The 25,020-nt window shown below is 39.2% G+C and overlaps 1 protein-coding gene across 4 annotated transcripts in view; it reads right to left on the reverse strand.

Moving 5' to 3' along the window:
* Positions 1 to 25,020, reverse strand: part of LOC149830011 (Metallo-hydrolase/oxidoreductase superfamily protein) — a 159,502-nt gene that overhangs the window by 127,119 nt on the left and 7,363 nt on the right. For 3 of the 4 annotated variants that reach the window (XM_090015676.1, XM_090015674.1, XM_090015677.1), the window contains exons 4-5: positions 20,978 to 21,019; positions 18,908 to 18,963 (exon numbers count right to left, since the gene is read on the reverse strand). In XM_090015676.1, the coding sequence (XP_089871802.1) occupies positions 18,908 to 18,963; positions 20,978 to 21,019 (98 nt within the window). The remainder of the gene's footprint in view (positions 1 to 18,907; positions 18,964 to 20,977; positions 21,020 to 25,020) is intronic. The other variant, XM_090015675.1, reaches the window with a different exon arrangement.

The following is a 25,020-nucleotide window of genomic DNA, read 5'->3' on the forward strand; positions in this document are numbered from 1 at the left end:
CATGACAAAGCTGCCAACCCAAAGCAGTTTTATCATGGTATCAGAGCAGTGATTGATCTGGGCGTAAAAGTGCCTTCATCACGGAATCTGAAAGGGCCTGCTCCATTGGCCACGATCTGCCGAGCCTGCTCCACCAAAAGCTGAGCATGTTTCTTCATCGGGGAACGTGAAAGGGCATGTTCCACGATCTGCCGAGCCTGCTCCACCTTCAGTCGAGCCTCTCTCTTCATCAGGGAACGTGAAAGGGCTTGCTCCATTGGCCACGACCTACCGTGCTTGCTCCATCTTCAGTCACGTCTTCTCCTTTTCCAATCAGACGAGCCGAGCCTGCTCTTTCTCCTCTTCAGTCGAGTTTACAAACAGGTCACGTCTGTTTTTGTTCTTTCTCCCCTTCAGCCGAGTCTTCCAATGGCCACGACCTACCGTGCCTGCTCCATCTTCAGTCACGTCTGCTCCTTTTCCAATCAGACGAGCCGAGCCTGCTCTTTCTCCTCTTCAGTCGAGTTTACAGACAGGTCACGTCTGTTTTTGTTCTTTCTCTCCTTCAACCGAGTCTTCTGTTCTTTCTCCCTTTTGCTGAAATACTTGTTTCCTTCTGCTTTTGTTCCTTTCTCCCTTTTGCTGAAATACTTGTTTCCTTCTGCCTTTGTTCCTTTCTCCCTTTTGTTGAAATACTTCTTTTCTTTCAACGACATCATCATATGTTTCTTCTATTTTCTTTCGCTGAGTTTGTCTGTCACAGATCTGAAGTAGTTTTATACCTGTTATTGTTCCTTCTAGAGCTGAGTTCCCTTCCAGTTTCATTCCCATATCAATGCAAATTGTTTCTTTTCCACGCAATTGTTGTTTTCTTATTTTCCTCTCTATCAGTTCTGAACCCTCACGTTACTGCTGCTACCAATGGATACTTCAAGCAATTCGGGTCTTTCTTCCAACTTCCTTGGACAGCTAGTTTCGGAAAAGTTAACTACCAACAACTATCTGACTTGGAAAAGGCAAATTGCTCCTTTTATTCGAAGTCAAGACCTTTCATGCCACTTGGATGGCTCTACTCCAATACCCCCAGAATTTATCATAACTGAAGCCAAAGAAGATGGAAGATTGTCGAGTACTATCCGTAATCCTGCATTCGTTTCTTGGATGAAGCGCGATCAGGCTCTTGTTGCATACATCACTTCCACATTATCACAAGAGATATTGATTTCCATTCCTGATTATTGCACATCCAAAGTTTTGTGGGAGGTTTTAGCTCAGACATATTCTCAGATATCAGAGGCTAAAGTGTTGTTTCTCAAACGCGAATTTCAGATGTTAAGAAAGGGGGCAATGAGCATTATTGAATTCTTAAATCAAGTTAAAAGCATTACAGATCAGAGAAGAGTGTATTGCCCGCATACACCTCAACAAAATAGGATTGCTGAGAGGAAGCATCGACATATTGTTGAGACTGCAATGAGCATGATGCACGGGAGCAATCTCCGTGTATCATTATGGATTGAGGCTTTTCATTCTACAGTTCATGTGATAAATCGGTTGCCCATGAGTATCTTAGAGAATAAGTCACCATATTTTTCTTTATTCGGCACACAACCTGATTATCATGAATTACGTGTGTTTGGATCTGTTTGCTATGTTCACATTGACAGCTCACTAAGGAACAAGTTCCAAGATAAAGCCTTAAAATGCAGGTTTATAGGATATGCAGAAGACTACAAAGGGTACAGGTGTTATGATCCCTTAAGTAAGCGTGTCAAAATATCAAGGAATGTAGTTTTCGATGAAATGAATTTTGATGATCAGAATGCTAGATCAACTCCTTATGCTGATAACTCAAGTCCCAGCGTTGAGGTATACTACCCATGGTTAAGTTCAGAACTCTTTTCCAATGGTAAAATAAATTGTCCAGCAAATTGCAGTCAGAAGGAGACATATGAGACATCAACCAATGAAACTCAAACGGAAGAGACTGTTACACATGACTTGGAGCCAAGAATGTACAAGGGTGTTGTGTACACCCGGCGAGAGAAAGGGCCCTCATCCATTTCTTGTACAAGTACGGAACCATCTGATCCCGCTTCACAGATGATGGATATCAGACGATCCTCACGGATCCAACATCCGCTTGATAGATGGGTAAGTTATAAAAAAAATTCATTGGATTTTCAGTTGTTCTTGACATCCATAAGTAAAGAGGATGAGCCCCTCATGTTCTATCAAGTTGCGAGTTCTAGAAGATGGGTAGAAGCAATGAATGAAGAAATGGAAGCCTTACATGAATGTGGGACATGGAAAATTGTACCTAGACCCCTAAACAGAAATGTTGTTGGGTCAAAATGGGTGTACAAGATAAAGTATAAGCCAGATGGGAGCATCGAAAGGTACAAGGCTAGACTTGTAGCCAAGGGATTCACACAAGAGGAAGGACAAGACTTCGATGAAACTTTTAGTCATGTAGTTAAAATGGGAACCATTCGCATTGTGTTGAGTCTAGCCATTGAGCATGGATGGACATTGAGCCAGCTGGATGTAAAAAATGCATTTCTGCACGGGGATTTAAAAGAGGTGGTCTACATGGAACAACCCACTGGATATGCAGAACGAGACGCCAAAAAATAAGTATGTAAGTTAAAGAGGGCACTCTATGGTTTGAAACAAGCTTCTCGTTCCTGGTTCGACAGCTTTTCTCTAGAGATACAAAAGCATGGCTTCTCTCGATCCCTTCTAGATCACTCATTATTTATTCACAATGAACAAGGTGTCACTACTCTTCTATTGATATATGCAGATGACATCATCATCACAGGAACTGTAGAAGTCACATTGAGCGGGTGAATAAGTTGTTAAATCAGAGGTTCAAGATGAAAGATTTGAGAGAGTTGCGATATTTTCTTGGGGTAGAAGTTGATAAAAGAGGTGATTCACTCACCCTTACTCAACACAAATACACGCTGGACATTCTCAGCAGAGCAAGTATGACAGATTGTAAGTCGTTAACAACTCCAAGTGTCATCCATCAGAAACTGAGTTCAAAGGAAGGAGATATATATGGAGATCCCACTAAGTATCGCAGCTTAGTTGGTATGTTGCAATACCTAACTTTTACTAGGCCTGATATAGTATACTATGTTAATCAGGTATCTCAGTTTATGCATGAACCTCGTATGTCACATATGGAGGCAGTCAAACGCATACTTCGTTACCTGAAGGGTACAGTTGGTGATGGGCTGGTATACAAGAAAAGAGAATTAGATCCAGGCGGGAGCCATGAGATCGTCATTTATGTTGATGCTGATTGGGCAGGTGATCCAGATGAACGGCGATCAGTATCTGGTTATTGTAGTTTCATTGGACCAAACCTGGTATCCTGGAGCAGTAGAAAGCAAAAGGCGGTTGCTAGGTCAAGTACTGAGGTTGAATACAGATCGATGGTTGGTTGCTGCTACGGCTGAGGCTACATGGATAAGACATCTCCTGACTGAAATGGGAGAACCGGTTGCTCAGTCACTGCTACTGTGTGATAATCAAAGTGCCATCAACATGTCCTTCAATCCCATTCACCATAGTCGAGCAAAGCATATTGAAATAGATCAACACTTTATTAGGAAAAAGGTTGAAGATAAAGAGATTGAGCCCATGTATGTGCCGACTGAAGAACAAGTTGCTGACATTCTTACTAAAGGGTTGACAAAGGACAGATTTTGGTTTCTGAAGGGCAAGTTGTGCATGATTCAAGAACATGCACAACTTGAGGGAGGCTGAAAAGAAGTCGTCATTTTGTATTTGTTGGACCCGACCCACTTTATATATTGGATCGGGTCCAGATCCAATCAATGTATAATGTAAATTAGCATGTTATTAAGGGGTACTTTTGTACCCTAGTGTTTTTGTTCTCAAATTATTAATACAATGAGAGGTGCAGCCACAGGCCTGACGCACTTTCTCTGGAATCTCTCTCTCTCTTTCTCTCTCTCTCTCTTCCTGCGATTGATCTATGCAGAGATCAAGGGCTCTCTTCTTTCAACTACTGCACCAGTATCCCACACACCTGTCATAACAGAGAATCTTCTTCACATGTTACCTGTCAAATACACTATTCATCACTTATTACACTCAGCACCTTACTTTTCCTGCAAACTTCCACTACACCAGCATCTTGTGTTTTCCTGCAATTGCCACTTCCGCACCTTACCTTCATTTGCCACATTAGCACCTCATCTTGCATTTTCACAGCACACACTACTCCACTCATATTGCATATCCCTTGTGGTTTCATTTACCAGTTCCTCACCATCCCAACTCACTGTTGTATGTTGCCACTCCATTCCAGTCCTCCCATCTTCACATCATTCACTGATGCATTTTCACTACCCTACCCTGCACTATCTTCAGCATTCCTTCATACTGCTGTCCCTTAGCACATTGCTTCACATCAGCCAATTGTTGCGATCTCACCTGTATACGATCCCATCACTTGTTATCCAGCATTAACAAATATCATTCCATTTCCAGCACCTTCCTCTGCACTCCCTCATAACATTTCCATCTACAGCAGCAATATATCTCCATCATCCTATGCCATCTCTGTATTTCGTCCACCACAACATATACATCTGCATATATCCATTTCTATGACAGTTAGCATTTGTATTATGCCTTCGTTTCAGCATCTGCATTTGCACAGGTATCTGCACATTGCAAATGTATATGTAGCTTCCCATTTGTGATACTATATATATATATATAAACATAATGCCATCAAACATATACACTACATTCTCATTTAGATGATGCATATATATCTTAATTAGCTTAGGATGTTATTCATATGCTTCAACATCTATTTTTCACCATTATTTCAGGATGTTACATGTATGTTCTAATATTCACTCAACACAAGGTATATTTTACCCTTACACCTCCATTAGCAAGAAGTATACATATGAGTCTCTCTTTGATTGCCTTTTTGGCTTCAAATGCAGTATTTTGGGTAGAGTGTTCTTTATACACATCTTGAACTAACTTGAATTTTGCAGGGACTAAGTAGAAAAAGTTATTTTTCTTCTTAGTTTAGGAAATTGGGTTTCAATTCAATTTAATGTTATAATAGCTAGATATAATCAGAATTCTTTGCATTTCCAGCTTTTAGTTTAGAATGTATACAACAACAACAACAACAACGCCTTCATCCCAAAACAATTGGGGTCGGCGATATGAACCAACAATGAAAATCATTTTGGGTCTTCCACATGAATCCTTCTCCTCCAATCATTTCTATCCAATGCCATGTCCTCGGTGAGGTTCAAAGCATTCATATCATTTCCTATCATCTCCATCCAAGTCTTCCTAGGCCTACCCCGACCTCTTTTAACTAATATATTTTCCCATTTCTCCATCCTTCTAACTGGAGCATCATTAGGCCTTCGGCGAATATGTCCAAACCACCGTAAACGATTCTCTCTCATTTTATTTTCAATGGGTGCAACGCCTACCTTCTTACGTATCTCCTCGTTTTGAATCTTATCTTTTATTGTATTTCCACACATCCATCTAAGCATACGCATCTCAGCTACACTCATTTTTTGAATATGATGTCTCTTGGCAGCCCAACATTCCGTACCATATAGTAAAGCTAGCTTAATAGTCGTCCTATAAAACTTTCCCTTCAACCGCAATGGCATTCTACGATCGCACAACACTCCAGTTGCACTTTTCCATTTCATCAACCCAACCTTTATCCTATGATTTACATCTCCATCAATTTCTCCATACTTTTGAATGATAGATCCCAAATATTTGAAACAATCATCCACTGGTATTTCTTGCTCACCAAGCTTCACTACACTCCCATCACTACTTCGTTGCTTACTAAACCGACATTCCATATATTCTGTCTTACTCTTACTCAACTTAAAACCTCTTGCTTCCAATGTCTGTCTCCATAATTCTAACTTAGCATTAACCCCAGCTCTAAACTCATCAATCAAAACAATATCATCAGCAAACAACATACACCATGGCACATTTTCTTGAATTGATCTCGTAAGTTCATTCATCACTATAGCAAATAGGAAAGGGCTTAAAGCAAATCCTTGATGTAACCCAACCGTTATAGGAAAATTGGTTGTCACCACACCATAAGTGCGGACATTGGTTACTACTCCTTCATACATATCTTTAATTATACTAATGTACTTGAGAGAAACACCTTTCTTCATCATTGTCCACCAGAGAACGTCCCTAGGTACTCTATCGTATGCCTTCTCCAAATCAATAAAAACCATATGCAAATATTTGTTCCTCTTTTTATTTCTCTCAATAAGTTGTCTAAGAAGATGTATAGCTTCCATAGTTGATCTTTCAGGCATAAAACCAAATTGATTCTCTGATATCATGACAACCTTCCTCAACCTAGACTCAATCACCCTCTCCCAAAGTTTCATAGTATGACTCATGAGTTTTATACCACGATAGTTTGTGCAATCTTGTATATCACCCTTATTCTCATATAGAGGCACCAAAGTACTCTTCATCCACTTATTAGGCATCTTATTTGTCCGCCAAATCTTGTTAAAAATATTTGTCAACCATTCTAAACCTTTCTCTCCCAAGCATTTCCAAGAATGTATGAGCATGTAAAATAAATTATTTGTTTCGTATCATTTTCTTTATTTTTTTCAAAAATCCACAAATGGTGGAACACGAATGGCACGTGCACCATTTCATAAAAGGTGATTAAATCCTAAGTTGATGATTTGCATCAATGGCCATAGTCAAGGTGTGAACAAAACTTATGTTTTCATCTTTTATGGAATAACACTGGATCTCTTTCAAAAATCATCATATTTTCCTAAATGTTTTATTTCTTTAGCAGAGTTTAAACTTAAAATTAACTCAAAATATATATCAATGGTCATAGTCAGGATATATTGAGAGTTAATTTCATTTTAAACTCTATAAAGGCACCAAAATATGTTTTATTCTTCATTTGAATTTAAATATGATTGTTATATAATACATTTTATGACCATAGTCAGAGATGTATTATATTTTCAATCTTATTTAAATTCATTTCAAGAATGAAATATGCTTTTCAAAATCCAATTTTTAAATTTTTTTAATTCATTTCATCATTTAGGATAGAATTGCATCATATTTTCAAAATTCTTTTCATATTATTTCAAAATCCAAAGTGATAATTCTTCAAATATCTTCTTCACTTCTTAAATCAATCTTCAATTCTTACAAATTCAAATTCTTCACTCTATTCTCAAATTCTATTTTATTTCAAAAATTCAATTTCAAAGTCCAATTTGACTTTGAAATTTCAAAAGTCATTTTTTATATTCAAAATTCAATTTCCAATTCAAATCAAATTTCAAAGTTCAAATTAACTTTGAAATTCATTTCCATTTTCAGGATTCGATTTTAAATTCAATTCAATATTCAAAAACAAATTTCAAAGTTCAATTTAACTTTGAAATTTCCAGATTCATCTTTTGATTTCAAAATTCAAGTTTGAAAATCAAGTTTCATTCTCTATCCTTCTTCCCAAATTTTGAAAAGTGATCTAGGATTTCTCAGATCCCATTTCAAGTTCTATCTGGGTTCTCAAAATCCAAATCTCATCTATATTTCCAAAGCCCAGACCCATCTTCGGATCTCATCTGGATTTCCAAATTTCCAAATCCATCTTCAAATCTGATCTGGATTTCCAAAATCCAGATCCATCTTCTAATACCATACTGGATTCCAGACTTCGGATCCAACTCCATTTAGGATTCCAGATTCTGGATTCAACTCCATCTTGGATTCCAGACTTCGAATCCAATTCCATTTAGGATTCCAGATTCCAGATTCAACTCCATTTCGGATTTCAGCCTTCGGATCCAATGCCATTTAGTATTCCAGATTTCGAATTCAAATCTATCTTGAAATCCAGATCTAAAAATCCAATTCTGTTTTCAAATTCCACCTAGGCCCAAGATCCATTCTGATTTCAAACTTTAAACCTAGAATTTCACTCTATTTTCGAATTCCATCTTGACTCTCAATTCTAGATCCATTTTTTTAAGTCCATATTCGACTTTCAATTTCTTATTTTCTAAACTCCCTTCTTCAAATTCAGGTTCATCTCAATCTTTAATTATTTCAAAACTCAAGATCTATTCTAAATCTTAAGTTAGAAAATTTAACTTCCCCAAGTCCGTCTTCAACTTTCAGAAACCATTTCTTCATCATATTCTTCATAATTTCAAAATCACTTGAATAAAATTTTTAAATTATTCTCAAAAGAGCATACATCTTTTGCATTTACACAAGCATGATTCTTTGTGCATTCGTAGACTTAGAATAAATTCTTAGGTAATATTTAGGCAAAGCAAAAAGGCATAAATTCGATCCTTGGTTCGATTACCCCTGGTAAAGGCGCCAGGAATGGTCGAACCTCGTACCGACGAGCGAGCCCCGTCTTCCAATTTTTACGCAAACATTTCAAAACAAAGGCAAGTAATCTTTTAAATCTTTTTCAAAATTAAGGTCAAATGAGACCTTCGCAAAAGAGTTTATCTCTCTTCTTTCTTTTCTCTTCTCTCTTTTTTTTCTGTCTTTTATTTTTTCCTTCAAAAAGGGAAATAGAAGTTAGAAAGGAAAAGAGAAGGAAGAGAGAGAAACCAAGAGGAAAAATTTTGCGATCATCACACCCACACGCACACACCTGGCACACTCGATACCCCCAAAAAATTTTACAGAATCCTACCTTTTTTCTGCGACTGGAGGAGGTGGTTAGCGACGAACGCTGCAGGTGTGGTTGGAGCTTTCCGACATTGGTGCTCCGGCGCTGTGAAGGGCTTCGAGAGAGCGAGATACAGAGGTCAGGAGAGAGATGAGAGGTGAGAGAGCGAGACCCCCCCCCTCCATCTCCTCTTTAACGAGCCGAAGTCTCCCTCCCTTCCGAGAAAATCGGAGGGAGTTGGTTACGACCTCCATAACCTCCTCCCCCTTCTTGCTTTGCAAGAATCGTGCCCTAGGCACGATTCTTGTTTACAGTCTTTAAAAACCCTTCTCGGGTCCAAGTCTGAGCCCCGCGATGCCGGATCCACTCTAACGTGGATCCGGGTCGGCCAAGAATGAGGGATCCACATGGATCTGGGTCGTAAGGGAATGGTGGATCCACATATTGGATCCATTTGGGTCCAACCCCAATTACCCAATATTATTACGTATATATTTTTAATACCCATTTATATATTTCCTTTTGGATCCGGGTAACGGATCCCGGGCCCGATATATATAAAATCACTCGAATTTTTTGGGTATTACACTCGGCCCCTTCCCTGTTGCTAGAGGGTGCAGGGAGGGGCTCGGCCCCTCCCCTGCCAAAAACATACGCAGGGAGGGGCTCAGCCCCTCCTTCGTATACACAATAGCAGGGAGGCAGGCTCGACCCCTCTCCTGGAATCAGAGAGAGTAGGGAGGGTTCATCCCCTCCCCTTTCAGATAAAAGGGAGCATGGAGGAGGTTGGGCCCCTCCCCTGCTAATAGTGGCGTAGGGAGGGGGTTTGACCCCTCCCTTGGCCACAGGGAGGGCTCGGCCCCTCCCTTGCCAAAAAGGGTGCACAAGGAGGGGGTTCGACCCCTCCCTAGCACGAAGGAAGCACCGAGAGGGAGGGGGAAAGCACGACAGGGGGGTCGTCAACCTCATGTCGGCTCTCCGACGCACGCAGAGAAAAAAAAGGGGAGAAGAAAAAGACCAGAGAAGGGGAAAAAAAAGAAGACGAAGGTGAAGAGGAGGTGGCGCGTACCTGGAGGGCGTGTTCTGCGCCGATCCCGACAGCAGGAGAGAGCCGAGAGAGATGTAGGGAGGAAACAGTAAGGAGGCGGTGGCGAGGGTCACCGGGGTGGCCTCCACCGAGCAGAAGAGAGGGGGTCGGGGGAGAGAGAGAAGGTGGGGGACTGAGAGAGGAACGAAAGAGCGAGAGGGGAAGGGTTTCGAATGTGAAACCCCTATTGAGTTTGTAATATACGGGTCTGTTGTGTATTGATATATGGGTCTGGGCTAACAAACCTGACCCACGTTGTTGTATATTGATATATGGGTCTGGGCTGACAAACCTGACCCACGTTGTTGTATATTGATATATGGGTCTGGGCTGACAGACCCGACCCACGTTGTATCAATATATATATAATATTAAAGATAGGGCACGCTCGATTATGAAGAGTTGCTCTAGTCATTGCCGCCTCTTCTTCTTACAATATTTCTCTCTTCTGCAGTGGATAAAGAACAAATCGAAGGTGCATGATTTCTAACATGGTATCAGAGCAGGCTAAGAAGTGAATACTAGGTCGGTTTCTCCTCTTCCGCTTTTCCTTTCTCCCTTCCTCTTTTCTTTACCCTCTTCCCCTTTTCTTTTCTCCCTCTCTTCGATCCTAAGTCTGATCTTATCAAATCAGACTCTATTCCTCTCATGTCCTGAAAGTCGATCTATCTATATTAGATTAAAATCCTTCTTCTTTCTTAACATTTTAGATATCTTTCTTCTTCTCTAGTTTTCGGTCTCTTATATTAAATCCAGTCACGTCACGCAGTCTGGTGACGTCAAACCGGATACACTTTTCTTAAATCTCGTTTGATTGGATTGTTCCAGCCCATGCGTTTCATTCCCAACCGTGACACATTGATTCTTTTCTTCAGCAACGATTACAATCAAATCTGATTGTATCATATCAAATTTGTGTTTTCTTTTAAATCTAGATCGTTCTTCTATTTTTCAAGTCAAGTCTCATTCTCCAAATTGTTTTGCTTAATCTTTATTTCCTGTTCGTATCATCGAATCGGATCTAAATTAGATTTCAACATCTCAACGTGAAATCTTTCAAGTCAAGTCTCATTCTCCAACTCCGCCTGTGTATAACTGTTTAGTTATACACTGCCGATCCCAAGCCCGGATAAAGGAGGAGGGTTGCGGTAGGCTAGTGACAGCCAGCATAAAAACTTAGTCATACCCTATGAATATGAACCAATATGAGAATTTCGTTGGGGCATTCCCTACTGAGTGACGCGTTGTACTCTATAGGCCCGAAGGCAGTGATAAATGGGCAAGGGTTGCTAGGTCGTCGCCCAGAAGCGACGCGTCACACCGACGCCCGACAAGGGTTCCCTCACTTCGTTGGACGGGTGGGGGTAAAGAAGTTAGTCCAAGACCATAAAATTAGGTTAGCCACTTGGAACATAGGGTCTTTAACTGGTAAGTTGGTAGAGTTAGTAGATGTTATGTGTAGGAGAAAGATTGATATTTTATGTCTATAAGAAACCAAATGGGTAGGTGAGAAAGCAAAAGTGATAGAACCTTGGGATATAAGATTTGATATACAGGAATAAATAGGAATAGGAATGGAGTAGGGATTGTTATGAGTCGTGAGTTTATAGATAATGTAGTTGAGGTCCGTAGGAAGGGTGATAGGATTTTTCTTATTAAATTAGTATTAGGTACGGATATTATTAATATTATTAATGTTTATGCACCTCAAGTAGGTTTAGATGATTCCATTAAGCATCAATTTTGAGAAGATTTAGATGTAGTACAAGGGATATCTTATGGAGAAAAGTTTTTCATCGGCGGTGACCTTAATGGACATGTAGGCATTAGTAGGGATGGATTTGAGAGTATCCATGAAGGCTATGGTATAGGAGAAAGAACCAAAAGTGAAGAAAGGATTTTAGATTTTGGTTTGTCCTATGATATGATCTTAGCAAACACTTGGTTTAGGAAGAGGGAGTCTCACCTAGTAACATTTAAAAGTGGGGTTAATACGAGTCAGATAGATTTTTTCCTACTTAGAAAGAGAGATAGGGGTTGTTGCATCGATTGTAAGGTTATACCGGGAGAAAGTGTAGCTACACAACATAGAGTCTTAATTTTAGATCTTAGAATTAGACAATGTTGCAAAAGGGATAGACATAGGATAGATCTTAGAATTAAGTGATGGGCACTGAAAGGAGCTAAACAAGGAATGTTTGTAGAGCAGGTAGTTAAGGAAGCTGATTGGTGTCTCGAGGAGGATTCAGAATCAATGTGGAATAAGATAGCGGGTGGCATGAGAAAGGTGGCTAAGGAGGTATTGGGTGAGTCTAAAGGCGGTGCACCACTAGGTAAGGATACATCATGGTGGAACGAGGATGTCAAATTAGCTATTAAGGTTAAAAGAGAGTGTTATAGAAATCTAATTAAGAGTCGTGATAATGAGAATTTGGAGAAGTATATGATAGCAAAGAATTAAGCTAAAAAAGTAGTTCGAAACGCGAGGGATAAGGTATATAAGGAGGTTTATGACAAGTTGGATACCAAAGAGGGCGAGAAGGATATTTATAGGCTTGCAATGATGAGAGATAGGAAATCCAGGGATCTGGGTATGGTTAGATGTATCAAAGATGAAATGCAAAGGGTTTTAGTCAAAGATGAGGAGATTAAGGAGAAATGGAAAAAAAAAATTGATAAAATATTTAATGGAAGTCATGCTCAGGATCTTGGAGACTTCTCCATTCCTTTTCATGAGATGAATCGTGACTTCATGCGCAAGATTCAAAAGAAAGAAATTGCAGAGGCTTTGAAGAAAATGAAATCAAGAAGGGCAGTTGGCCCAGATGGTATACCTATCGAGGCTTGGAAATGCTTGGGAGAGAAAGGTTTAGAATGGTTGACAAATCTTTTTAATAAGATTTGGCGGACAAATAAGATGCCTAATGAGTGGATGAAGAGTACTTTGGCGCCTCCATATAAGAATAAGGGTGATATACAAGATTGCACAAACTATCGTGGTATAAAACTTATGAGTTATACTATGAAACTTTGGGAGAGGGTGATTGAGTCTAGGTTGAGAAAGGTTGTCATGATATCGAAGAATCAATTTGGTTTTATGCCTGAAAGATCAACTATGGAAGCTATACATCTTCTTAGACAACTTATTGAGAGATATAGAGAGAGGAACAAAGATTTGCATATGGTTTTTATTGATTTGGAGAAGGCATACGATAGAGTACCTAGGGACGTTCTCTGGTGGACAATGATGAAGAAAGGTGTTTCTCTCAAGTACATTAGTATAATTAAAGATATGTATGAAGGAGTAGTAACCAATGTCCGCACTTGTGGAGGGGTGATAACCAATTTTCCTATAACGGTTGGGTTACATCAAGGATCTGCTTTAAGCCCTTTCTTATTTGCTATAGTGATGGATGAGCTTACGAGATCAATTCAAGAAAATGTGTCATGGTGTATGTTGTTTGCTAATGATATTGTTTTGATTGATGAGTCTAAAGTTGCGGTTAATGCTAAGTTAGAATTATGGAGACAGACATTGGAAGCAAGACGTTTTAAGTTGAGTAAGAGTAAGACAGAATATATGGAATATCGGTTTAGTAAGCAACGAAGTAGTGATGGGAGTGTAGTGAAGCTTGGTGAGCAAGAAATACCAGTGGATGATTGTTTCAAATATTTGGGATCTATCATTCAAAAGTATGGATAAATTGATGAAGATGTAAATCATAGGATAAAGGTTGGGTGGATGAAATGGAAAAGTGTAATTGGAGTGTTGTGCGATCGTAGAATGTCATTGCAGTTGAAGGGAAAGTTTTATAGCACGACTATTAGGCCCTCTTTACTATATGGTACGGAATGTTGGGCTGCTAAGAGACATCATATTCAAAAAATGAGTGTAGCTGAGATACGTATGCTTAGATGGATGTGTGGAAATACAATAAAAGATAAGATTCAGAACGAGGAAATACGTAAGAAGGTAGGTGTTGCACCCATTGAAAATAAGATGAGAGAGAATCGTTTATGGTGGTTTGGACATATTCGGCGAAGGCCTAATGATGCTCCACTTAGAAGGATGGAGAAATGGGAAAATATATTAGTTAAAAGAGGTCGGGGTAGGCCTAGGAAGACTTGGATGGAGATGATAGGAAAGGATATGAATGCTTTGAACCTCACCGAGGACATGGCATTGGATAGAAATGATTGGAGGAGAAGGATTCATGTGGAAGACCCAGAATGATTTTCTTTTTTGGTTCATATCGTCGACCCCAATTGTTTTGGGATGAAGGTGTAGTTGTTGTAACGTGAAATCTGATCTGACCTTATTTCCTGCCCAACGTGAACTCTCCTCTCTCGTTTTCACGTTAGTCACTTCCAATATCATATCAAAGTGTCAGTATATAAAAAAAAAAAGGAAAAACACATTTTAGGGGGATAATCCAAACAGGTAGGAGCAGTCCTAGAAAAAAAATTGGGTTCGTTTGAAGTTCAAATGCTGAGATACAACCTCTGCAAGTCAACATAGAATTTCTTTCCTAACAGAAATTCTGTAATGGATGCGCGATTTTGTTGATTTTATTTCTCCCAAATTATTCAATGTTTATGGCCAAGATTTTTATCTGTTAGTTTATTTATTGAAGAACCCACGATAAAAATCTTATGCATTGATTCATTACGGTTTGGAAATTAAAAATCACAAAAATATGTTCTGAAACCTGAAATTTCTGGAACACAGTCTGTCCAAGAACAGAAACAGACTGTAGTTAGTGGATTTTAATTCTTTGTTGGGATGGAGTTTAGACCTAATTTCTTTTGGATCTTGTATCAGACACATCTAACTAACTATAGTAAAAATTACAGAATTTATTTTATTCTGTAAATTATTGATTAATGATTCTTCCATAAGCCAAATCGAACAGATTTGTTCTGTGAATAGAAAACCAGTTTCAGTAAAAGATTTAATTCGCCCGGATCCAGAATAAGATTGGACCTAGGTTTTCGGTTGTAGATAGCTAACATGTATATGCATCTACAATAAAAAAAATTAGAATTTATTTTATTCTATGATGCATGACGGAATTTATACTAAGAGGGAAAAAATGTTTTTACAGTTTTTTCATGTAAATTGTTGTTGCTTGTTTGCCTATGATTGCTCTGGATGTGATGTGTTGAATTACATGCAATATAATTGTTCCATATATGAACCATGTATGCAGCATGATGTTGTGATATTGTATGAATGCTTATGTTAATCATGTCGACATGTGACCATAGTATATGGCTTGTGAGCATTATATGCAGTCTAATGGGTAATGTTTACTGAAAGCATGAGACAGTTCAAAAGAGGAACTGGATCGTATTGTAGCTTATGAGTAAGCTATATGTAGGCCTATTGATGATTGTGTGCTAGTGTGTATGAATGTATTAATCATGTGAATGCATTGTTTATGTTGTGTTATGATGCATATGATTGATTGCACTTGTTGGCACATGATGGTACTCTGTTGTGACTGCGCAGGGATTGCCCAATCAGATAATGTATGATGATATGCATGCTTCAGCTGATATAGAGCCCATGTAGCATGGTGAGGTGCTAAGAATATTGTGGATCCATATGTGTTCTGGTGACGAGAACAATGAATATTTAAGAGGTAAAAGATGCCTAAATAATATACTTAATTTCTCAAAGGTTGTCCTATGTGTGTCGTGGGTTCCTTGTAAGGGTGTTGTCGTGGGGGGACATCGTTGTACTAAACTCCATGATATTGTTTTTTCCAAGAACCTGATATTGAGGTTCGTGTTCCCAACCACGGTAGTAGGGAACATTTTCACTATTTTGGCCCGGGGACGGTGAGGGTGAGCTTGAACTGATAGTGTATTGGTATACCAAGAGAAGAGGTGGCCTAGGGTGACGATGCCCATGTCGTAACTGGCATTGGGTGACGATGCCCAATGTTTCGGCTAAGGTGAAGATGCTCGAGGCCGGCCTAGGAACATGTGTAAGACCCAATTAATAAAATACAATTGTGTAATTAAGATATGCATGGGAGTGGGAACTACCTTGGTCTTCGGGGTTTCACTATGATAGTACCCATAGTGGAGTCAGGAGGAAACCTAAATAAATTGCGAGTGAGATGTTTATGCATGCAAAAGTGAATGTCAATAATAGAGATAAAAGTTACCTTATGCATTATGCATTAGTTCATGTTGTATGTGTGCAATTAGTTTATATATCATGCATGTATAGGTGCATATATCAAATAAGGTAACATGCATATTGGAATTGATATGCATGGGTTTTTGTATCATGTGAGACTGCCATCGTATTGGAATTGTTATGCTTTGCTTCATGCGTCAGATACGCATTGATTTTATATCATGTGATATTGCAAGTATATTTGATTTGATTTATGTTGCAAGCATATCTGAATTGTTGTGTGTGCCATATTACACGTATGTTTGAATTTGTATCTGTCCAAGCAAATCTGAATTGTTATTATGCTTTAATGTTTTCTAAAATATATGTTTGGTTGATTTATGTTTTAGCCTTTATTGCTTGATAATGTGAGTTTTCATACAGAGAACTGTAAGTTCTCACCCGTATTTATAATTTCATATGGTGGGGCTCAAACTTAGCTCCTATGTGATGGCGAGTACTGGTTGGCTGGCATGGCGAGGGTGGTGGTTTTATGGGCCGGGATTTCTAAATGTGTGGATGGTGTTAGACTTTATAAACTTGACATTTAAAGTTTGCAAAGTTTGATTATTTGGACTGGTGATTCGAACTATTTATTTTATATTAGGTTTTGAAATAGATGGTTTAAATGATGAAATTAAATTTGTGATGGGCCTCGGATCCTTGGGTTATATTTCATATTTAAAAAATAAAATAATGATTTGATTTTCGACAAAAGGTCTTGTTTTTGGTAGTTTCGTATTGGACTTGGCACTAGGAGGCTAAGACACACTCGTGCTTGGCTTAGGTGGATTGTCTAGTGGTTGATACGGTTGGAACAGAATCATAGATTGGAGTCAATTCACTTCCTTTAAAAAAATCATGAATTTTTGGAGGTGAATTTGGGGCCGTTACACCTATACTGATATCAAGCAACAACCAACTCAAAAATTACCCAAATAGATGAATCTTGAGGCATTAGAAACACCTGATAGCCTTGGATGAACAGATTTCACAAAACTGAACACTTGTAAGCAAAATATTCAGAAAATACTCAAAAGTTCACCAAAAGTTCAATATGGCTTTTATTGAGATGATTCTTGATTCTTTAGACTTCTAAAATCATGCTCTACAAAAGCCCTATCCCAATCAAGGAAGATCTAATAAGTGACTAAGACGATGCTGACGTAAAAATGGACGAACTATGAGGCAGAATTTCAGAAGCATAGAAACGAAGTCTTCATGTATCCTCTATCACCTTCTCATAAACCTCCTCATGTTAGATATGGCCCTGATACCATACCAAAGCATGAGAAGGGAGACACAAGATGAATGAAAAAGGCACACACCAAAAGAAAACTTCATTTGATACAAAAAAAGAATATAGGGAACATCTTTCTACCCCACCAGAAGACAAAACCAGTTGACTTAACACCTAACTATGATAAAATACAAGAATACCCCTATAAGAAATGAAATCTGCATATACAAAACAAGAGCGGTAGCACACAAAATAGTAATACATATCACATCAATCTTAACATCTTACCCATCAATAATAATGAAAGCACCTTTACACATCAATAATAGTTAAAGATTGACAAAATGCAATCATATGAAGACCACAATGTAGAAACTAGGGAAAAATATCCCCTGAAATATTTCTTCAAGACTCACCAACCCAAGATGAGCCTCACAAGAACTTTATCAGTAATCATAAGGAGCCCTTGATATTTTGGTCATTAATGACACAAATGATTCAGTATGACATTAATTGCATTAGTGTTGCCACAACATTTAGATAGACAACAGTTTTATTCTAATTTCATCACTTTGATCCATGATATTTTGCCAGTTAGCTCATAACGCACCATACTCTGCTTCTATGTCAATTAAATTTAAATATATATAACATGTGCCAATGGCATACAAATGGTTCTATCTTAAAATGCTTTAACAATTTATGCAAAACCAACCTAAGAATAAAACTCTCTATAGAAGCTGCTCCTGTGTGAACACCATTAAGAAAATAGATTACACTGTTAGCAGTTTGATGTTTTAGTTTCCATTTTAAAAAAAAGTCACAAAAATAATTTGATTTTTTTTCAGGTTCAAGCAGAGTTACCAGTCGAGGAAGCGGGAGCGGGAAGCGATAAGGGAAGCGGGAGCGGGAAGCGAGGCACTTTAAAAAATTTAGGAAGCGTGGGACCACTTAGAAGAAAATTATGAACCGTCTCGGAAGCGACCTAGGAAGCGAACCGGAAGCGAGGGGGAAGCAAAAAAAATGAAAAAATGGGGAAGCGTGGGGGAAGCGCGCTTCCCAAAAAAGGGGCACGCTTCCCCATGCATTTCGGAAGCGCGACGTTTCACGCTTCCGAAGCACGTATCGGGGAAGCACGCTTCCCCTTACTCCTAGGCGCTTCCGGTAACTCTGGGTTCAAGCATCTTCATCATTTCAACATCAGAATGGTTCACTGGAACTCAAGAAAGATCAGGAGTGAACTACTATTATGATCAAGTCTCTAATAAAGATAAAAATTGTTATTAACTTACTCCAGAACTAAAAGAAATATAAAAAGGGCCATAATTACCTTCCTACACCATGTTTGCACTAACACCATACATTCAAGTACGTATATTTTCCTGTCAGCTATATATCTGATATTCTTCTATTGCATCATAGACACTTAATTAGGACTTCATTTTCTATAACAATCCTTGCTGTTACATTATTGTATGAATAAGATCCAAGTTAGTGACAGTCACCAAACCTTCTAGAAACACATCCTAGTATTCGAATTTCTCCAATACTGCATGAAAACAGGATATTCACATGTTTACATATTGTCATTATTACATCTATGCTAGTGATCCACTGTATTACATAGAACAAGCCAATAGAGAAAAGCAAGCTGGATACCTCCAATTGCATCTGCATGAGAGTGGGTAATAATGACCGCATCAATCCTTCTAACTCTGATAAATAAGGAATTAGTTACAATAGGAAAAGACATGACAGTCAAAATGTGTGTCAACAGGGTGCTTATTCTATGTGAAACATAGTTACTGGAACATTCTAGGGAAGCACATTAAGGCTCTGTTTGGGACCCAGTGTTGGAGAAAAGATGAGAGGGTGATGGGAGTGGAGAAGACAATAGGTGATGACAGTGGAATTGTCAACTACATCCTTGTGAAGATGTAGTTGAAAGGGGACCATCTCCACTCGCTTCACTCCCATCACCATTCTCATCTCCCAAAACCTGGCTTCCAAACAGCAATAAGGGTAGGTGGGGTAGATAGCATTTGTTAAATCCCCATCTCCCCTCCAATCTCCAACTCCCAAGCAGAGCCTAAACTTTTAATCGACAATCAATTGCAGGACACTTTGTAAGCATGACAGTGACTAGAACCAGTTTCAGCTCTCCATGTGTTGCTAGAAGGGCATCCACATGAGAAAATCCAAGAAGATGTCGTCTTGAAAGGAGAAAAACAACAACAAATGAAATTGACATGTTTGGCAACAGTTTGACTCTTGGAATATGTCAACCTGAAGACAGCTATACAAAGTAAGAGCAAATAGGAAAAAGAAATTCCCTTTACCAACAAATTCGTAAAACAACATTTAGTCAAGAGAACAGGAATTCCTAATAAGCTGAATAAAATAACTGCAATTAATGTTTATTCTTTTGCTATTTTGGTGCAAGTCCATCACATTACCAGCTTGATCAAGCTCAAGATTTAGAGATCGAGCCCAGGTTCTGTAAGAAAGACAACTTATAAAATCAGAAAATAGGCTGCTTAGGATACAGGAGTGTGATCTAGAGCTTTTGAGGAAGTTGATTGACCAGTTTATGAAAGGAAGTATCTATGTTGCCATGCTTTTGGTTCACTTCTCATAGAAATGGCCCATGGCTTAAGATGACTTATGTGCTCGCAAGTGTACGAAAGGTTGACTAAGATTTTAGTGGCTTATGTTTATTGTGAGTGCACTCATTGCACTTGAATGATTTGTGCCTTACATGCTTAGTGCATCATAATCATTAATAAAAATATTTATTGTAAAGGTTTTTGTGAGGATTCTCTTTGGAGACCTTAGTGCCATTTGTGCCTTGTGATTATGCTATTTCTTGGTTTTATGGCTCATTATCTTACATGTTTTTACATCTAATGGGATGTGAGTGTGCTTTGTCACCCTTAGTGGCTTATGTTTTCTTGCCTTATAGGCATGTGTTTGTGCCCTTAGTGGCCTTGAATATGGATTTGTGAGAATTAATAAAATTAATATTTTAAGTACTGTATGTTCTTGCCTTAGTGTCATTGTGATTATTTCACTATTAGCTATTTCCCTCTTGAATTACCATCTCATTGCATTCAGCTTTATGTTTTTTGAATTTTCGATGCATATTATTGTGTCTTATATGTGGCCTCATGAGGTTTTTAGTGACTTGTTTGCATCTTGTCATATGATTGATATATCGGCTCTTGCTTATAACCTCTTTTTAAAAGTGTTTTTTTGGGTGTTTTTGTTGCCTTCTTGTAACGCCCCAAAATTTAGGTTTTGTGTATTCTTTATTTGTATTTTCCTTTTTCTTATTTTTATTTTTTTTGTCTTTCTAGCTTAATGCCCTTTAAGAGCATTTAGGTCTTTTGGCCTATCTTCTAGCTGTTAGAGCTACCTAATGGCTAGTTTGACTAGTTGTTAGGATGCTTTAACTGCTAGATGGCTTCTCCCTTTCTTGTATATATAGGGGATAGTTATCCCCTCTAGTGTATTCATGTTTTATGCATTGTATGATCAATAAATGATTTATTCTTTATTGTGTGTGTGCTATTGTGACTCTTGAGAGTAACCCTTTTGTGGGTTGTGTTGTGATCTTGCCCTAGTAGGCATTGTTTTTGGTTCTTGGACATATCATTACAGAGAAGTCAATAGAAACTTTAAATTTCAAAGAAAAAAATCTATCAAATTGGAAAAAGATGAAAAAATTACCCAAACATAGGAAACCATCGAAGGGCACTATGGTAGAAGAATCTGTAAACAGAATGATCGCACTATTATTTCACACCAACTACAAGGTCAATAAATAGATACACATAAAAAGAATTAAAAGAATAGAAGCATACCACCCAAAAGTACAAACGCAACATGTGTTAGTAATGCTTGATTAGAAGAGAAAAAAGATAAATTTATGAAAGTATATTGCTCTCGCATAAAAAACTTAAAATGATGTGGGGGACAACAAAGACAGACTACTGAAATAACTTAAACTATAGCAGGAAAGAATAGCAGACAAGAAGTCAACAATAAAGCAACATGGCTGCAAAAAAATGTCACAAATAAATTAAATGGATAGACAAATAAGAATGCAAAACCAAGCATAGGAAAGATTATTTTGTTTTGTAATTTCCTAGCATCTTCCTATGCCAAGAGTTCTAAGTCTGTTGATTCCTTGCATATTCTAAATGCAGCAAATTGGTAGCAAATCATTATCTACTATTCTAGATTTATCAGTAGTCTCAAGTGTTTAAAATGTATTTGTATGTTAATCAACATTTTACTCAATCTTTGTATAGTGAAAACATTCAATCATCCATGCATTATAAGTTTCAACACTCATACATATATCTTTCTAGAGTTAAAATAGAAGCTAAGCAAGATGAATATTGTGTCTAATTTTGTTGGACTTATTTCATGTACTAGCCGTGCATGTAGGGTGTTTGATGGCCCCACCAAACACGAGACGCTGTGGAAGCGCATTCCGCGCGTCCGCTCTGTGGAACAGTACTGTTCCACCCCCAGCCCCTGTTATGCTGGGAACTAGGATGGGAGGAACACTAAAAACATGAGCAAGGGGTAATATCCCCAATTCCCCATACACCTTCATTTCTCCCCCTATGTGCATCTCCCCTGACGTTGACCCTTTTGGCATCCGAGCCTCCCCCTGACTCCGACCCTGTAATATCGCGTATTTTCACACTTAGTCATTTTGTGAGTTTTAGAAAATTTGGCTAAGTAAAAAAGAAAAATCGGTAAGATCTCGATTTTAGGCCGATGCTTTTGAGTCTGGGCTTGGCCCAGGTCTCATTGTCAAGGCCTAAACGATCCACTTAAAGCATGAGAAAAAGTTTTATTTTTGACCTTTAAATTCGAGCGAAATTTGGGTTATTTTCGGGCGAATTTCAGAAGCAAAATTCGAGTTATGTATCGTTGGATGCGTCTCAAAATTATGAGCATAACGATATTTTATTCTCTTTGATTCGGGCTACGGTTCGCCCGAAAATCGCATTTTTTCAAAAATTGAACAGTTTGTCGGTTCATATCCGGATTTGGATCGGATCGGATCTAATGGATTTGATCCAAATTAATATGGATTTGAACTCTATCCAAGACCCATATTAATCTGGATTGGATCCAACTCAAGACTCATTTGGATTTTTTAGATGGATTTGGATCTTGGATCCAGATCCAAATCAAAATCCCTGCCCATCGAATTTCCAACTTTAAATTGGAGTTAACGTAACGCCCCAAAATTTAACCCAAATTTTTTAGGATTTTTTTTCTTAAACAGCAGAAATATTTAATTTAACCAGGCTAAGCATTTCAGGCGCGTCACAGGAATCCTCAAAGCAATTACCATTCATTTAATTTCTAATAAAAAGTTTAAACCAGAGTTACCGGAAGCTTCTTAGGTAGGTGGGAAGCTCGCTTCCTGAAAACTCGCTTCGGAAGCGTGATACTCCTCGCTTCCGAAACTTCATTGGAATCTCGATTCTCCCACGCTTCTTCTATGCTTCCCACACGCATGGTCTATGCTTCCTATATGCTTTTCTTACGTTTTTTTTCATGTTTTTCATGTTTTTCATGTTTTTCATGTTTTTCATGTTTTTCATGTTTTTCCTCTCACTTCCCATGTACTTTCTCTAAATTGGTAACCTTCACTGTTAGATTTTAACAAAAATTTAACTCTTTTAGTGAAAAATCATGAAATATAAGAATGATCAATTTTATTTTAGTTTTTATTTGTTTCTTGTTCGATTCATATTCAGTTACCACATTGCTTCATTTTTTATTCATATTTCTCTTTCAAATTGATATTTCGCTTCCCGCTTCCTATACATTTTAAAATGTCGCGCTTCTCGCTTTCGCTTCCCGTATCATTTCCCGCTTCCGCTTCCTAGTTTGGCAACCTTGGTTTAAACATAAGGTCATAGTTTGTGAATAACTGATTGACATAATTGATAATAGTTAAATTAACTTTTGACATCCTGGGAACACAATAGATCATATATCTAGGTTCGTACACCATCTCGCAATCGCTCTTGATCTTTTACTCTTCTCCTGAAAAATAATAAGATGATTTGTGTGAGACTACAACCAGCGTAGGAGAATACTATGATTTTGTAGAAGTACTGTGTAACAAGTATGCAATGTGTATGATTAAATATAGGCAGTAAAGCATGATATTAAGCATGGCGTAAGTAACATGAATTTAACTTATTGCATATCACAATTCTAACTGACAAAAACATAACAGGAATTAACATTTAATCAGATAAGTAAACATTGGTTCAAATACTTAATCACATATTCAATTTTCTAATCACACGTTAACAAATTCAAGTATAAAGCTGACAATGTTTTGTCTGATTAATAAGAAGTAAAATTTAATGTTTCTCTTGAATTATCCCGCAAGTACTCGCAGGCCAAGGCAACCGTAACAGAAGAGAACATTTGAGGGTTTATTATGCATTGGTATTTTATTAACCCGAATGTCTAACTAAAACTGAAATCCTAAGGGAGCTGTTGAATAACCGAGAGAACCTCCCAAAGGCCGAAAACCATATGATGCATCTCTAACTTCTGCAGAAGAACGTGGAGCTACCGCTGTAAAGCCTGTAAAAAAAAAAATATGTCGGACACGTGTCAGACGCGTGTCGAGGTTTGGTCTATCGTGTCGGGCCCGGATGTGAGTCCGACCCTTACCCACGACCCGGCTTCTCGAAGGATCGAGAGCCTGCGTCTTTTAAAGATGCAGGCGGTGAGGCGAGGGGCAAAACCCTCGACCCTTCTCTCTCTCTCCTATGCTCTGCCTCCCGTCTCCGTCCCGTGTGCTACAGGAAGGCAGCGACCAGAGACGTCGACAACCTTCGAGCATCGGTGACCCCCTGTCCTCGATGCCCCTTCTCTCTCTGCCTCTAGTCTCCTCCCCTTTCTGCAAGTTGCCGGGGACCAACCCCATCCGGACACCTCCTCCTCCCTGTGTCTGGCAGACACCTCGACGACCTCAAGAACCCTCGTTTGTGTCTCCTCTCGTTTCCCCTGCGGCCATCGGCGAACCGCACCGGAGCTTCGATGAGCTACCCCCCCCCTCCCTGACACTGTCTCTCTCTGACCTTGTTCGTCGGCGTCCTCACCATCATCGCTCCCCTCTTTGAGTCCATCGGCATCCACCTGAGTCACTGCCCTTCTCCCTCGTGTTCTCTCTGCTAGTCGCCGACGACATCGCCAACCGCTAGGCGGCGTTCTCAGGTAACCCGTTCTCCTTTTTCTTTCCTATCATCGGCAGGGAGCGGACCTCCCTGTGTCGGCTCGGCTTTCCGGCATGGCGCTCTGCCCCCCCCCCCCCTGCCTGTAGTAGGTTTTCCGGCAGGGGCTTCGCCCCTGCCCCTTTCTGATTTTTTCGGCAGAGGATAAAGCCCCCTGCCTTTTGTTGTTTTTCGGCAGGGGGTTTTGTCCCCTGCCTCCTGTGGTTTTCCGGCAGGAAGCTCCGCCCCCTGCCCCCATCCTGTTTCCTGCAGGGGGCGAGTCCCCCCTTGCCTTTGTTTTGTCTTCGGTAGGGGGCTTCGCCCCCCTACCTTCTTATGTCTCCCGGCAGGGGGCGAGGCCCCCTGCCTTCGTTATGTTTTGCGGCAGGGGGCGAAGCCCCCCTGCTCTCCTATTGCTTATTGGCAGGAGGTTCCGCCCCCCTGCCTCCTGTGTTTTGTCGGCGGAGGCGAAGCTCCCCCTGCCTCCTTTGGTTTCCAGCAGGGGGC

Source organism: Nuphar pumila, chromosome 8 (genome assembly GCF_984573655.1).
Source record: "Nuphar pumila chromosome 8, dmNupPumi1.hap1.1, whole genome shotgun sequence".
Lineage (NCBI taxonomy): Eukaryota > Viridiplantae > Streptophyta > Magnoliopsida > Nymphaeales > Nymphaeaceae > Nuphar > Nuphar pumila.